This window comes from Ceratina calcarata, unplaced genomic scaffold (assembly GCF_001652005.2).
Source record: "Ceratina calcarata isolate Rehan_Ccalc_2016 unplaced genomic scaffold, ASM165200v1 scaffold165.2, whole genome shotgun sequence".
In the NCBI taxonomy this organism is placed as follows: Eukaryota; Metazoa; Arthropoda; class Insecta; order Hymenoptera; family Apidae; genus Ceratina; species Ceratina calcarata.
Genome location: NW_017137815.1, coordinates 61,690 through 78,478, shown reverse-complemented (window position 1 = coordinate 78,478; position 16,789 = coordinate 61,690). Strand labels below are relative to the sequence as shown.

The window sequence follows — 16,789 nt, the reverse complement described above, 5'->3', positions numbered from 1 at the left end:
CGCCACGCGAAACAAGTTCTTTACGTTACATTTGATTATTCCTTCGTTACAATATTTAATTCAAACTACTGGAAGTTAAACAAAGTCCTATCGTAAGGACTTAAATATTACATATCGCGTACAATGAACTTGACATAAATCTTGGTTAAGAATAGCGAATGGATATGCAAAATGTAATACATCCAGCGTGTAAAAAGGAGGGAAATTGTTAAACATCAAGTACAACTGTACCTAAAAGAAAATAGTACTAAGGGCGCGATTTTACGTATGCTGCTTTTCAATGAATTCATTATTTATCATTATACGATCGCACGAAGAAGGTTGGGAAAGTTTCGAAGCGTCAGGTCAGGAGGAAGAGCATATCCCGCTTTCGTATACCGTCGCACCCTGATGAGGAATGCAAGAACTAGCGATTTTTATTTCTCGTGCGTGGAGCAGTAAAGTGTACTAATTTATTGAAATAATTACGACATTTATCCCGATTTTACACCTTCGCATAATGTGAGTAATCGGACGATGATTCGTGAGGACGATCTAGCTTCGATTTCGCGATAACGCGCCGCGTGAAAGATCCACGTACATACCACGGACATGCATGCACACAGTTCGAGTATATTCTTTTGTTTATTTATACAGTTCTTCGAGAGATCGGAAAGCTATAAAAATGTATCAAAGATCGCGTGCGATGGCAGCGTTTCTCGGGTTTCCAACGCCCGTATGTGCCGATGAAAATAGAGTCCGCGACATCTCAAATGCTTTCAGACGCTGCGATGTTATGCATCAACCAAAAATTCGATATCTCCGGATTATCAACATTCCACAGTGTTGACACCTCTGTCAGAGTGCTCTGCTTTTACCATTACTATGCCATCGCTCTCTTTTTTTCCTTTCCAACTTTCGTATTATTTCCTCTCCGTCTCTCGTTTTCGGAATGCCGCGTATATTGTGCACAGTGTCAAATACAGAATGTACGAATTAAATAGATAAATTAAATTTGCGTTTCTCAGTGATATCTTCCAAGAGATTTGACGAGCGTCTGTGAATATTGGTTCATCTTTTTCGTTCGCCTTCTCGATATGCTTCGAGGCGAAGTCTTTTTCTGTACAACGTACGTTCGCGTCACGAAAGAAATCATTCTTAAGTCTCTTCAAGCCCGCCTGCATGTCGAAGGTCCGCGACGATAGATTCTTTTTCGTTAATCTTTAAGCGTGTTAACACGAAATAAGTTAACCTTCGTTGAATTAATTTAATAAAACACATAAATAAAATAACACGTGCATTTATCCTATGCGTTTCCTGCCATACGATAATTTTATATCTATGCACGTGTATATAGTTCGCGTATAATTATAAGAAACTAATTCTGACTGTAGATAAACTATAAAAGAAGGTGTAAATGATAAAACTAGGAAAATGAGTTCTCTCCAACAAGGTAGCAGATTCTTGCCTTTTTCAAATAACAATATACAGAGGAAGCAATTATCCATGCAAGGTATAGAAATGAAAATGATCCCTGCTTTTTCCCGATTTAATTCGTAATATTTAAGACAATAAAAAGAATATCTAATTGTATTCGACAGGTGGTCTTCCACAAAGTTTAAGCGGCAGTGAAACCGATGTCTCAACATCAAATGAAAATTTAACTAATGAAGATCGTTATGTTATAAGACATACGGCTCGCCAGGAGCCTCAAGGTCAGGAGAATCAGCAGCAAAGTCCATCTAGATCGTCCAGTCATAAAGAAAATATACCAAATATTCAAGTTAGTATGGTTACTTATTAAATGAGAATATTCCTGATAGCTTTATTGGTTGTAATTCAGCTGGACTAATGTCGAATGTACACAGTTATTGTTATATTATTCTTACATTCTACGAAATGCACTATTATTAAGTTATGTAAGTGTAAATTACTTTGCTGCGATTTAGGGTAACCTGCTCAACAGAAACAGTTTGAAAGATAGTTTGAACGGATCGAACAGGAACAGTTTGAAAGAGAATTTGAATGGTTCCAATCGAAACAGTCTTAAAGATAGCATTAATGGTTCTAATAGGAATAGTTTGAAGGATAATTTAAGCAATCGTACCAGTGTAGGCTCGAACAGAAGCAGCTTGGACGTGTCTACGAGCTCCTATAATACGCTTATCATACACAATGCTAACGACGATAACTCCTGGGTACCATCTGGAAGGTAACAGCTACGATCGTTTTAGTCTTGGTAATATCTTTTTATGACACTTTTTAAAGCATTAGTTAATTTCAGATTATCAGGAGTAGTCAGAGAACACGGAGACATGGGTTACTTGTACTGCGACGGTAGTGGAAAGGGACATTCGAACAGTCCTACTATGCAATCTTTATCTAATTTATCTCACGATGATCATGTCTACGAGCAACCTAATAACGGGGGGTGTCAAGAAATCACGGATATACCAGATGATTATCTTAGTCAGTCGCAGGTGATTATTTTGACGAAGAAGGGAATCTTATTAAATAAATGTATCCGTACATACTTTACGTTGTGTGCAGGTATTAAAACATCTTGCGAAGGAAGTGAAAGTTCCATCATACAATAAGTTAACGAACAATGGAGCAAATATCGATGTGAGAATGAGAGATGGTGATAGGGGAAAAGTAAATAGCGAGTCAGAAGGTAGACCACCGCCTTCATACATGTCCGTTCTGTTGCCACTGAAAACTAAATCTCGACTTCTTGGGCCAATGGAAAAATTAACGCTGTCGAGATCGCAACCCGACTTGTCTAGAATCGGCAAACCGGACATCGATAACTACAATCTACGAACCACATCTCCACGGTGATTTAGCTAATCTGATAGAAGTTAGCTGACTCTCGATGTTTATTATAAATAATGTTTGTTCCTAATGTTTTTATAGACCTCAGACGAAAGGCAGAGAGGAGATAGAATCTGCAACAGGTGAAATCTGGCCATCGGCGGAGATGATACAAATCGTGATCCAAGAGAATAGTGCGTTGAAGTTGGAGTTGGAGCAGTGTTACAGCAAAGTTGCTAAATCTCAGAAGTTGGAACAAGAAATCGCGAAGGTGCACAGAGCTCATGAAGAATTGGCGGCTTCGAGCGAGCGGAGGGAGAAATTGGAACGAGCTGCTAGGCTGAGGTTGCAGAACGATTGCAGGCGTTTAACAGAATTGAATCGCGCATTGAGAGATCAAATAGATTTACTGTCAGCGCGTACCGATAGTCCGCCGATCGTAGAATCCATGAGAAAGGAATTGACGCAACGTGAACTACTGATTGGCCAGTTAATTACACAAAGTATGCTATGAAATTCATTTCGACTCTTATGGATAAAAGTTCTGATCGATCACTGACTTTCTAGATAAGGAATTAGCCGCGGCAAAAGAGAGGCAGGAAATCGAATTGGCAGCACAACGAGCAACGCTACAAGAACAACGTACACATATAGATATTTTGGATACTGCTCTCACTAATGCACAAGGAAACGTAGTACGTCTTGAAGAAGAGGTACTCATCTTTTTATTTAGGAAACATTATTCAATTTTCCCAATCGCCTGTTATATTGACTTTTGCTTACAGTGTCGAAAAAAACAAGTGTACGTGGAAAGAGTAGGTCAACTTCAACGAGCTTTATCTTCTCTTCAAGCGTCCAGCGACAGAAGGGAAGAAACGGAGAGGCAGTTGAGAGGTCAATTAGAACGGGAATTGAGAGAAGGCGGCGGTGGCGGAGGCGGCGGTGCTAATGGTAATGAACAATTCTCCAATGGAGAAACGATCGCAGAGTTGAAACGACGAATACGCGAAAGAGACGAAAAAATTATGTCGCTGGAAGGCGATGTCGCGAAATGGGAGCAACGTTATCTCGAAGAAAGCGCGTTGAGACAAGCAGCGATCGACGCAGCTAGCTTACCAAAGTATGTTTCTCTATTCATTTATTTTTGCATCGTCGCACGCACGTATTAATTTAACATTTATTTTCTCCGAATAAACAGAGATGCTAAAATAGCTGCGTTGGAAAAAACTAGTCAAGACGCGGAGAAATTGATCGCAGAGGCTCGTTCTGAGAAGATGCGACACATGGACGAAGTTCATGCTGCGCAAAAGAAATTGGCAGATCTCGAATCTAGGTACTATTATTTCGAAGAAACTGTTTACGCGTTCCTTTTGATGACGTAGAATTATATTTGTACGGATTACTTTGCAGAATGAAAGATTTAGAATCGAAATTAGCCGAGAGGGACGCCATGATCCGCGTACTTCAGAAGCATACGTATGACAAAGATAGCAGTAGCAGCAGTGGTGTTGGTAGTTATCCTGCTGCGCACTCGTCTCATTCAAGTACATCGGCGGATCACCATACTGCACTGACGAGCACGCCAGAACTTGGTGAGAGGAAAATACTTTCGTTAATAGTTGAGTGAGCAGATTATTTTTCAATCTATTAATTGCCTCTTTATTGTATGTTTTGCAGTAAGCAGCGTATTGGGTGGTGGTAGCGGCTACGGAAGTACCGGTTCATACGGTGTTACAGACAGTTATAAGTATAGGAAGCAAGGCAGTTTCGAGCAAACGAACAAGAGTCTCGATGATCAATTAAAAGAGCTAGACTCCCAACTGCTTAGTAAGGTATGCAAGATCCAAGTAAACGTATAATCTAAACGCGAGTAAAGATCTCGTGGCGATACAATGAAAAGATAAAATCTTTTTTTGCGTTCGTAATGCTTTCCGTGACGTTTAATTTCTTTAGTAATTACTTTAGCCTTATAGCTACGGAAGACTCTGAAAATATTACCGATTGTGTGTTAAAAGGTACCTCAGTGTTATATTTAGATTGATCATACGACTGAAAATAGTTGATGTATTATGAAAAATGCTCGTAAAATAGTTCTAGTAAAATCAGTTTATTATCTTCCAGTCTTGATATAAGCGTATAATACATCGATTATTTAAGTGCTTATTATTGCCATTATTTGCATAACAGTTACAGCCATTTGCGTGTTCATTTAATTCGTTTTTATATACTTTTTTCATCTTGTTTGATTACTGAAACGTATACAGAGTACGCTTCTACATTTAACACAAGATACGTACTTGGTTTAAAAGTACGCTTATTATTTTTTAAAGAAAATAGAATACTATGAAAGAGCGGACTCTGTATAAATAACGAAACAGTATATTCGTAGATAATATAAGAATGCATTCGCTGTTTTTACTTACAAACTGAGTAAAGTTTTGTATTTTCACTAATACAGATAATTGCGTGCCATTGATTTATCGTATAAATTATGTGTTTGCAAGTGTATCCAGTAGTTTAAGTGATAAAAAAAGAGAAAGACGACGTTTCCGTTCTCCTGTTTTTTTTAATCCAACTAACCCGTCCAAATTCCAATCCCGTGTGATCCCTGAGTGTGCATGCGCTGTTGTGGCGAGCACTAACACCTTTTCCAGGTCCCGGGCCTCCTTTCCAATCGCAGGTCTTCTTTTCTCTTGTTTCAGCGGGCACTTTGCTGTTTTCCAGGATTCTCTAATCCAGGCACTGCGTCGAGAAAAGGAAAAATACCCAAGCCATTATTGGCGGGTGTAGATAGTACAGGTACCTCGAGCACCGCCTCGAGTAAGAGTCGTTTGTTGGACGACTCTGGGGGCGAGGTCTCGCCCGGTATCATGGAATTCGCTAGCGCAGCCTCGAGGCTAAAAGGCACCGTCTCGAGATTATCGGACGGCAAGCCCGAAGATATGATGCTGTTGGAGAAGCAGGGGAGAAGCTCACAGAGACAGAGGATGCAGGAGGGTGAGCCGCGTCGCGCGGGCAGCCTTCCACCCAGCTCGTTACCTCGGCCACCGAAGAACGCGAAATCGACGGGCTCCCGTTATTGCAGACTCAGCGATACGGAGACGCGTAAGAAGTCCGATCCAGGCCCGGCGCTGGACCCTCCCACAGGCATCAAGATGCGCGATGCGAGCAATTCCACTATCGAATATGGGAGATTCGATGCGAAGGCTCAGCGCCGAAAGAAATCGTCCGGCGCGGAGCTGTTGGTCGCGAGCAATACATTGAAGAAGCCGATCGGACACGAATATGAACGCCTACAGGGCGACACCGCCGTTCACAAGAAACAGCCATCCAATTCGGAGACGAAGCACAGGGAAACGCAGAATCGCTCGCTGATACCGCCACCGTCTTGTCGCGTCGCAGAGTACGGTCGCCTTAGCGAGGGCACTTTAAGAAAGCAGACCGGATCACGGGGACAGAGTACCGGGAGTACGGTGAGCAGCAAGAGCGGAGGCCGCGATTCCGGCGGCACTGCCAGCAGCGAGGCGTCTACCTCGTCTTTGCCACCTTCCAAGGCGAGGTCCATACCGCGTCCGAACAATTGTCGCATTCAATTTTAGTTTTCGAAACTGACCGATTCTACGATTGATGTTTTTCTTTTAAAAAGGGGAACGGATATTTTAACGAGCAATCGGAGAGATACGTTCTTCTATATGCAAAACTCTCTTACCAATTTACATTGGTACGTAAGCTTGTTCTACCGTCTTAAGTTTCTTTTCTGCGTTTTTGATAAATGGAAAAAGGAATTATTGATTCGAGTGAACGGGAAAAAACGATTTGTGAGCTACACGAGGGACGAAAATGACGAAAGAGAAAATGAAAAGCAAGACTGGCCTGGGAGCATCCCTGTTTTCTTGCTTCAGCAGTTCGGATTACATCCAGAGTCTTAATGTACGTATGTTCCAGACATACGTAGACACAGCCATAATATTGAACGAAGCGTTAGTTCCCTTCTCGCTACGTTAAAAAACGGGGAAACAACCGATCGCGGGAGAAACCACGATATATCGTTGAGCGTAGCGATAGTGCATGACCTAGTCATTACCAAAGTAATTTCTGTTGTGAAAACGGAATTGATTTTCTCTCGTTTCATATACACATCGTGCCTACGTCTAGAAATACTGCGGTCTTCTCAAATATACATATATGTATATTACATACTTGTATCTCGCGCAGGAAATTAGTGCCTTGTTAAAGACTGTATGAAAAAACAATCGGTCTAACTATTTTGTAAGTACTATAGGAATTAAGGGAACGTGCAGAAATTTTCAAAGCTCTTCCAGCAAAACGTCGATTCTCGTGGTTCTCGAACAGTTACAGCTATTTTTTCCAATTTCTACAGCATTTAACATTTTCACACGTGCCTTACTAAAGCATTTTTTCCTCTTCCCCTTTTTTCGTCATACGTGTCTTCGAGATCGTTTCCGGTAGGAAACGTCCACGAAGATACCACGATTATACTACCCAGTCGGGTTTCGCTTTTCGAGGGAAAAGCGAAACTATGTAAAGCTAAATTGAAAAGTCAATTGTCTGAATGCACAGTAAGGGGGATTCGATTGTTATGTGTACGTCAGGCTACATTTAATTACTACTAAAGAAAAGTAGGAATTAATTTCTACTACAGTCAAGGATGCGTCGTAGGATTTTTAGCACCGCTTCGATCATCGGGATTAGTATAGATACCTATAAGACTGAAAAAACTGAATACCGGCGAAACAAATTCTATTTTTTTCTTTGCTATTTGCAAGGCCGAAACGTACGAGATGTACATAGTATACTCATTCAAACACGACTTCCTCGAGGACTATAGGGATATTCGTGGTCAATATAGCGGAAATTTCATTAGCATTGTCTTTAATCTCCCATCAACGAATGGTACGTAGTCTTTTGAAAGGAAGAATGGGAACGAAAAGAAAAACAAGGATTTTTTTCCTACGCGCGTAACATCGTCGTTTCCGCGGGGAGTTCAGAAATTTGCCGACGAATCCCCTTTTTATTTTTCTTGTCTCGTGCGAAACAAGAAAAAAGGAAGAGAGAAAGAACAAAAGAAAGAAAGAAAGAAAAATGCATAGAATGCCAAAGCAAAATAGAACGCCGCACACTACGATTTACGATGACAAACATATTTTAATATAATTTAGCGTATTTATTTGTTTTCGTTTTTGTGTTAATTATCTATTTTACGTGTAGGGTGAATTTTCTATCAGATCTACTCTTTTTTTTTCCTTTTTCGTGGACGTTGTAGAAGAGAGCGCGCTTTGATCAGCTTCCGTTTGAAGTATGCGGTCCTGCGTAACAAATTTTAAAAAGAAACTGCAGAGCGACAGCGACCGATAAAAGACTCATCCTCTGTGTACGCGTAGGGTGTTCGTTAAGATTTACGAAGTGAGAGATCTGTGACATATTTCGCTCGTTTATAATAAGAGTTAGAAGGACAATGATTCGATGATCATCAAGCTTGAGATTTCAGCGGTAGTAGATTCCAAAAACAAACTATTAAATCACAGCGGCCTTCGAAAACAACGTTTTGTGTGTGTATTTAAATAAAAGATGCAGTTTTCTAATATCTAAGTCCCCAAGAACATTCTCCGCTACGAAGATCTCAAGCTTGTATCAAAACGGAAGGTAAACGCATAGAACATTTTTTGTAGAAATTCGAAATAAAAATTTGACTTATAACAAATGTCTTTTTAGATTTAATATTTCCAAACCGAGGTAATATCCTCTTCCGACCTTCCTCTTCGACTTTTTCATATTCTATGTAACTAAATATTCAGAAGCAATTGAAATAAAACTTCGCTAAAAAGTCGTTTTCATTGTTTCAATATTTAATTCAAGAATGAATGTATCGATCGCAATAAATAGAACTCGTCTCTGATATTCGCATTATTATACATTAATTCATACATTTCAAATTATTGGTTTATTAAAATAAATCAGAGACGCTAAAATGGAAACGTTTCGTAAAATTAAACTGTTGGATAATGTTTGCTTTATTCTGGAAAGTTTGAAATTTATTTGCATCCTACTCATTTATTTAGTTATGTGCTACGATCTTTTAAAACGATTCAATATCTTGTTCAATAAATAAGTCGTCTCTTACAAGTTTCTGTTTATAACTACGAGTTGCGAAACTCATGGAATTTAAACAGCGTTTCTGTTTGTCAAATTACGTAGTAAACACAAAAATGATTGCTGATATATTAATGACTTATCAGATTTCGAATAGTTTTCATTATCACGAGTAATTTATGGGACGTAGGAACTTGTTCGGAAAAACGTATAAGCTACTTAACAAAATGGTGCGCGTTATCTTCATAGAAAACGGACGGATTCTGAAAAATCGGTCCCACCTCGAGGCCGTAGGGATACATCTTGACGACGACGTTTCCGTCGATTTTCCGCTTCTGTGTTGTTCCCCTCATCTCATCCTCGTCTCGTGTCAAGTGTTTTGCGTGCGCAGTGCGCTCGCAGGATGTCCAGGGGTTGGGAGGTTGTGGCGTTCGGCTCGTGCCCGTTCGGCTGGATTCGTCGCTGCTCGGCAATCTCCGTGGATCTCTGCGGGGGCAGAGGCCTCCTTCCCTTCGGAGAAACGCCACTCCGTGCCTGTGCCACAGTGTTCATACTCCCGCGTAGGTGTGCGGTGGGATATACGAATTTTATTTCGTGGTTGCGCGGTCCGGTGTCGAGTAAGTAACTACGTGTCCGTATTGTTCTTCGAAATTGCGAGTAAGAAACGCGAGCCGGTACACCGCGGTAGTGAAAGACGCGTATAATAAACGGAGGTCCGACATCCAGGGAATCGACGAAGAAGTCCACGAGACCGGGGTGAAAAGTCGAGAGCGTGCACGGAAACCGGTGACAACGGGGGATGATTCCCGTCAACGACTCTCGTGTCCGGAAAAGACCAACGATCGAGGATCGAAGTTGACTCTTGTGCGAATATTCGGAGCTGGATGATCAGTATCAAAATTCGAACGCAGTGATTACGTGATCATTGACGATTCACCTGTTACAGTAAGCGCGTCGACCCTATCGACCTCCGATCGCGCTACTCGTGCGAAGTTCCGCGAACAGTTATGAGTTTTTCGTGACGTAGGAAATAAAAATTGTCTCTCTCTGTAAAGAACGATACGAGCGGGCTAAATCGGCGATCGCTTACTCTTTGAAGTTTGTGTCGTACTTCGAATCGCGGGAACTGACAATCGAACGTGGCGACGCGATATATCAATGCTTCGATTACGATTCGATAAAGCGATCTGCTTCGATTTAGTGAGACGCTACTAGCCGATCAAGTGAAATATTTGTGAAACGTGCGAGTTAAGTAATTGACAGTCTTCGATGTTGACGTTGCGATAAATCCTGGATCGCGCGGGTGAACTGCGAACATACGTTCCTTCGAAGTCGTCAAAAAGAGGATAGATACAACGAGCGGTGCGCGAATGGACGGAGTGGACTATTTCTGTGTTTAAATACGTTTCTTCATGTTCGGTGTGTTCATCCATGTTCCTGTAACGGATTCCACCTAACTATGATGGAGTACGGAATGAAAGTCTCGCCGATGAAGCTGATCCTGATATTCACCGCTTTTTCCACGACGGCCATTGTTAAAGGTAAATGTTCAATTGTCCCCACGCAGCGGTTACCAACGATTTTCGATAAATCGGCGATCGTCCTCGCTGAACGGATTGCTACGATGTTATAAAAAGGTTGGACTACTTCATTGAGATTTAAAACTGAAAATCGTCGACGCAGCGACGAGAAACATTATGTAAAGAATGTCATTTTTGCAAGATATCCTAAAAGTCATGGCTATTATTTTACGTATACTTTTATTGAATCCAATCGTTTTTTAACATCTTCCGAGACGATAATGATCTATCATTTAATAATGGACTCGTAATCGAAAATTTCGTTTATACGTAACGCGAACTCCTTTATACTAACAGGGTCCGTAACGTTCTATCCGAAAGGAGTCTGGGTTTTTAGTAAGAGCCGATCTAAAGTAGTCTGAACGGTATCTTGTATGAGCATAAGCGAGAAAAGAGCGAACAGCTATCCTAGAATCGATGGAAAGTGGTTGGAAACATGCGACGCGGTATCTTGATATGGGTTATCGTTTCGTGCAAGTACGTACTTGATTCGGAAGCCCGGTGGAACGAAAAATAACGAGATAAGGTCACGTTTGTTGGGTTATCGAATCCCCCTCGAGTAATTATTTTGTCAAGGATGTTTCAAGGTGCAATTAGAAGTAGAATTTTACGTGCATAAAACCAAGAGAATCGTGGTACGAGGTAAAACGGTACTCGTGGGTTCGAGGCTGACTGAGAGTGAGCGATCGAAGCTGGACCGCGTTAAAGAAAATACGCGGAGGGAATTGGGTCTGGGAAAATTGCGACCAAAAACCGACCATCCAATCATTCAGTTGACCGATCATTCGGTAAATGGAATCGCGGCCCGTCCTCCCCCGAATGCGGGCCACCAGCCGCTTTTGTTTTGTGTTTCGCGTTCTCCATGTCCCGTCATTATTATTAGCATATTCGTTTTACGCAGATTTCATTGTTTATCTTCTGGATTCGTTTAAAATTCAATTGGTCATAAACGTGCAGCATGATTTTTCAACGACTCACTGGACATACCGTGCAGCAAATTATTTGGAATATTTTCCAGTATCCGATGTACATAATATTTGTTTATGCTCCCGATAAAGATATTTGGCATTCCTGAATTCCGTTCATTCCTTTCGATAAATTGAATCTGGAAAATGACTCGATGACAAGAGGGAGTTGGATACTCTATAATCTATCTCTTTATTGTTTGATCGCGCAATCGATTCATTAATCAACCTTCATCAATTAAACCTGCTGCTCCTGTTTATTGCAGGTGTATGAAACGTACGACGCAATAGAAAATGACGCAGTGTTTATAACGCCTCCCTCCCCCCGTCAAGCGTCGAGCGTAAAGTTTTCTATGCTCATTGTATGTTCACGTACTTTTTCTCCCTTCGTGGGGTGGTGCAGGTAGCGCGTCTTCGGCCAGAAACGAATTACAATTCCAACGCGAAGTTTCCGGACCGTGGACGAACGTGCCACGGAGACGGCGTAATTCAGAAATGAGATTTTTCGAGCGAGCGAGTTCCTCCTATTTCTCTTTTTTCTCTCCTAGCCCGCGGTTCTTCTTTTTCGTTCAACGATTTTCATACTTCGCTCGATTTCTCTGGAGGTCCGACCAGTCGATATTCCGATTTCGTTATCACACCGTCCGGTGTAATTACCTAATCTCACGGACGGTAAGGAGATCGATGGACGCGTGGAATTAAAGTTATCGCGTTGTCACGGGAGTATTCCCCTGTCGATCCGCTGAAAATTTTTGAAAAGGCACAGCGAGAACGGGAATATGTTATCTGAAAATATTCAAATTCGAGAATCCAAATATGAGATTCAAGAAGAGAGGATCCAAATGTTAGCAGAATATATTTTCTAATTCTAGCGCATTCTCATTTCTTTGGTTAATACAGTTTACGTAAAACACTTTATACTTCTGGACTTACGAATCAGTTGATATTTTTTTGCACGTATGGCAATGATTCTCTTCAGCGAGAACGAGAATCGGTTGTTGCGTACAACGTTTAAATAAAGGTCGCAAATTACATGCAGAAACGCAGATTCATCTCGCGCATGACCGGTTGGCGAGTTGCTAGAACAAAAGAATATTAAAGAGTATTAATTATAAAGTTGTTCCCATTTATACATCATTACGGCTTCCAACAAGAGTCGCGATTGTTATTTTACGAGCTTTTTTACGGCTGAATCCACGAGAGGAAAAGACTGCAACTTTTACCATGTGCGTTGAACGCTCGTGGATAAAAGAATGCGAGGGTCTTCTTTCAGCTACGTTACTTCAATTAGTCGATGGAGATATTTTTAAAAAATGTGTTCGAAAGATTCGTGGTTTCATTTAATCATTCGAAAATACATTACAATTTCCTCTTCATATTTTACGATGCATTTGTCTCAATAGACTCGAACAGAACATTTTGTAAAACACATCGTTCGTTACCTCCCTGTGGTTTATACTTCTTTCCGGTAAACTGAAACACGTTTCGTGGTTTCTTCGATTCTCTTCCTGAAATATGGTGCCGCCGGATTTCGATTCCGGTGTAAATCGTGACGCGTACTCCCTTTTATCTTTAGCTGGTGTCGCTGGGAAACAGTCGTTGCGGCGACACACGTGTAAAGATGTTTGCTTGTTTCGAGTTAGTCGTAGGAATGAATGTTTTATTTGCTACGAGCGAGGAGTAACGTATGTACGTCCGGAAATTAATTTGCAGGCATTCGTTGAATTGAAAGCAAGTACGACTGCATCTCTTGTTGCCGTTCTTCGTTCTTCGTGAAGACTCGCAACAACAGTGTTAATTAGTGAGTCTGTATCGAGGTTTAACGTTTCTTATTTCTCTTGACGGAGATGTGGTTTAATTATTCGAAAGTTTACTCGCGAATATTTTTCTTGGCTTCCATGCAAACGGAGAAACGGTTTCAATTATTGCATGTAGAATAATATCGAGAAAGAAGAAGCCTACGCGCTAGATTTTGTTATCTCTTGTATCGAGGATGAAATAATGTAAGAAGGAAAGGGTTGACGATCTCTTTCGAGAGAGTCAGGACACGGTGTTTTTTTGTCTAACATCGCGATGGACGTAAGTCTTTCCTCTCGTCGACGAAAATCCAGCGTCGCGGCGGAGCTGTGATTTATCGGTGGCAGCGAGAACGCTGGAAAAATTTGTTGCCCGAGTCCTGGGAAATTTCACGCCATGCGTCCTTGTTTCTGTTCGGCTCTTTGCCGAATTGCAATTTCGACGGTTCGGACGAATTCTTGTTGATAAATTGAAGTATCGGGAACAATGTCGCTTCGTTTCCTCTTTTTTACGATCGGGTAGGATGCTTGGAAGAAATGAATTCTGTTTTCGCGGGTTCAGAAAATTGCCAGAGATTCCTGTACCGAAAAATGAAAATTAATGAAAGACGTCGCCCGTTGAAGAACGAGGCGATATCTGAATTTCGACTTGTCGATGAAATTCGTCGCGGATCGAAAGAAGCATCGGCTAAAGCGCGGTATAAAGATTTTATAGAGAGAGATGCGTCGTATCCGAGCGCATATCGAAAGCGAATTCGTGAATTACGAGCGGAATATGTTCGGGAAATTTGAGATATCAAGCTCGATTGTCTATAAAGTTTTGGTAAGAAGAATTACCATTCCCCGAGTGTTATGCCGTGATTCATCACCTGAAAAATCTTGCCCGGCTCTATCCTTTCTCGTTCTTGCCCCCCTCGTTCCCATTTCATTTTCTCCACTATTCGTTATCACGCGTTACGAATTCATCAGCAGTTTTTCTCCCTGATCGAGATAGAGTACACATTTTGCAATGTTTGTACAATAAAAAACGAAGTAACTGCGGTTTCTGGCTGGCAGGAATTTATGGTATCTCTGAATTGATAGCAGGATCGGGGGAAACCGCGTAACCAGACTGTGTTTGCGAACGATTCGTAAACACGTTAAAACTGAAGACGCCTACTTTGCGCGGGCGAGTTTCCACGGTTGTGGATGTAGTTTATCCGACCAGCTATTACATATGGATACACACATAGTTGCCATAACCTCGCCCAATAGTTATGGAAATTCGTATTAATTCCACGACGGTGGTCTACTAACGCACTAGTCAAAACAGCGCGGTTTGGTTTGTCTATGTCTATACGGATGGATGTTGATTCAGAGACTAGAATACATCCTAACTTTTATCAACTTTATGTTCGATCGATGGACCAAATGATAAATCGCAATCGTCAGTTTTTAATTGTTTTAGGATTTTATACGTATTCGTTCGTATATTCGATACGTATTCCTTCTTTCTTTTTTAGTTTGTGTTCGCCATTGGAACAGTCGTTTAAAGGGTAATAAATTTATTAGTAAAATGATATTCTCGAGATAGAGTCGTCCGCTTTAGTGCGACACCGCGAATTTAATATTGGACGTCCGTGAGGTATATATTTATTTCGAAAGACGGAAGGAGGAAGCTGTATAAAATATTAGGAACTCCGACAGGAAATAAAGGGGGACCGGAGTACTTGAACGAGAAGCTTCACAATGAAATTTTAATATTTCTGCCGAATTTTCGACACCGAATTCGCGAGCCTCGATTCCGATTCGGCGTCGATCTCTTCTTTATTTCTCCCCATTCCCACGGAGTTACTCTCAATGCGATGCAGCCGATAATTAATCGCAACCGGAAATTTTTTTATACCTCGCCGTGGTTTCGTTAATTACCACCGCGGGATGGTATCTGAAAACTTCTTAACAAACCTATTGTTGTCTAGAGCATATTTCAGCTTGATCTTCATAAATTATCTTTAAAGCGTAATCAATGATAAGGAGTACTTTTTGTCTGCTGCTTCGCTCGTTAGTCGAAATCGAAAACAGGAGGCGAACAGAACATTATATTAAACATTCGCGAGTTCGCCATTAGAGCCATCGATTCCCATCGTGAAACGATACCCCGTGCAAACACATTCGATTCGTCTGACAAATTGAAGCTCGCTTACCGTCATCGATCCCCTCGTCGGAAACCGTTCCTCCAAAACCAACGTTTGTTCAGATCTAACAAAACGAAATAAAAAAAAAGGAGAGGGTGAATTCAACCCTTGATTTCATCCTGACGTTCTCCCCGTCTCGTCAAGCTAACAGCGTTCTCGCGAAATCCGATATCTGTCCATGGTCTCACGGTTACGAGACTGCGTCACGAGAAGACCAGTGAGAACTCGTCGATCCTAATATTTGTACCGAAGCACGGACGTGTATGATCCATGCGCGTCGATAACGATGTCAAAGATTTATTCTTCTCTAACGTATAGGAAAGTGATTCGATTTTTTACTGGCGTTCTGCCCGCGTAGGGCAGAGACCATCGATGCAGAGTCTGAATCTTGCAACGCTTGTTCGTTCGAACGAATGAGATATAGCGGGCGAAAGAGCATAAGCCACGCTCGCGTGACAAGCGGCGAGGGTAGCTCGCGAGATATAATGCAACGGGCTTGGATTACGTAGACGCTCTTCACCCCGTACGCACACGTAGCTGCATCCCTCCCGCGCCCACGCGTTTCTTTTTCTTTCGGGGATGCTCGATGTGTATACGCGACGCTAACAGTTGGCGCGACGCTTTGGCTCTGAGCACCTTCCGCTCCTCTCTCTCTCTCTTTCTCTCTCTCGCGAATTTCTCTTTTCCTTTTTCACTTGTTCGTCCAAACATGTTACTCCTCTCGCCGGTAGACGAGGCTGCTGACTTTGTTCTCGGTCTGTGCGGAATGCCGGTTAAATGAAACGGCAGAAGCTCGAGCGCCAAATGTCTCTGTCTCTGGCGGCGCGCGAAGTAAAACCCGGGGCTGCGGTACCCATGGCCAGATTGCAGGCGGACGGGCATTAAGATAGGCTCCCACTTGGCGGACGTTACTTGGATACGACTATAACAATCGACTCTTCTCGTCTAATTTCTTTGAAAACGTTATTCCCTGTCGGCATTCGTGTATCTTGCGGTGATCCTTCGTAATGTATTTTTTATTCGATTCGACATGGTTAATGAAAATTTCAGTAAAAAAATATGCAAATCGTCTCGCAATATTCAGTGTTCATATGTATATTCATTTAAGGATGTATTGGCTATACAGTCAATCCCAAAAGTTTATGTACCTTAGAAAAACGCATTTCCTATGATTAAAAATAGTGCATTCTTCTTCTAATTTCGATATTTAATGAGTTAAGTATGATTATTTGGCATTTTATTGATGTTGACAAAATCCGACCATTCCACCGTCGAAACGGTGAACTTTTGGAAAAAAATTTCGTTTTTCCTCAATAACTCCTAAACCCTTGGAGATACGGGAAAATTTTTTAGGACCTTTCTTGTAGAGG

General features: G+C 41.6%; 1 protein-coding gene across 3 annotated transcripts; it reads left to right on the top strand.

Moving 5' to 3' along the window:
- Positions 1-45: 45 nt before the first annotated feature.
- LOC108632697 (angiomotin-like protein 1) lies at positions 46-8,515 on the top strand. Of its 3 annotated transcripts, none has more exons than XM_026810674.1 (14): positions 46-501; positions 637-1,108; positions 1,374-1,492; positions 1,581-1,762; positions 1,929-2,191; positions 2,264-2,459; positions 2,530-2,816; positions 2,896-3,296; positions 3,361-3,506; positions 3,579-3,913; positions 3,992-4,126; positions 4,204-4,385; positions 4,471-4,625; positions 5,496-8,515. In XM_026810674.1, the coding sequence occupies exons 3-14, from the start codon at positions 1,414-1,416 to the stop codon at positions 6,390-6,392; spliced, it is 3,258 nt and encodes a 1,085-aa protein (XP_026666475.1). In that variant the 5' UTR covers positions 46-501; positions 637-1,108; positions 1,374-1,413; the 3' UTR covers positions 6,393-8,515. The 3 variants fall into 3 exon arrangements, with proteins under 3 accessions (XP_026666475.1, XP_026666474.1, XP_017892912.1); XM_026810673.1 differs by having other exon boundaries at positions 637-1,170; XM_018037423.2 differs by lacking the exon at positions 637-1,108.
- The last annotated feature ends 8,274 nt before the right edge of the window (positions 8,516-16,789 follow it).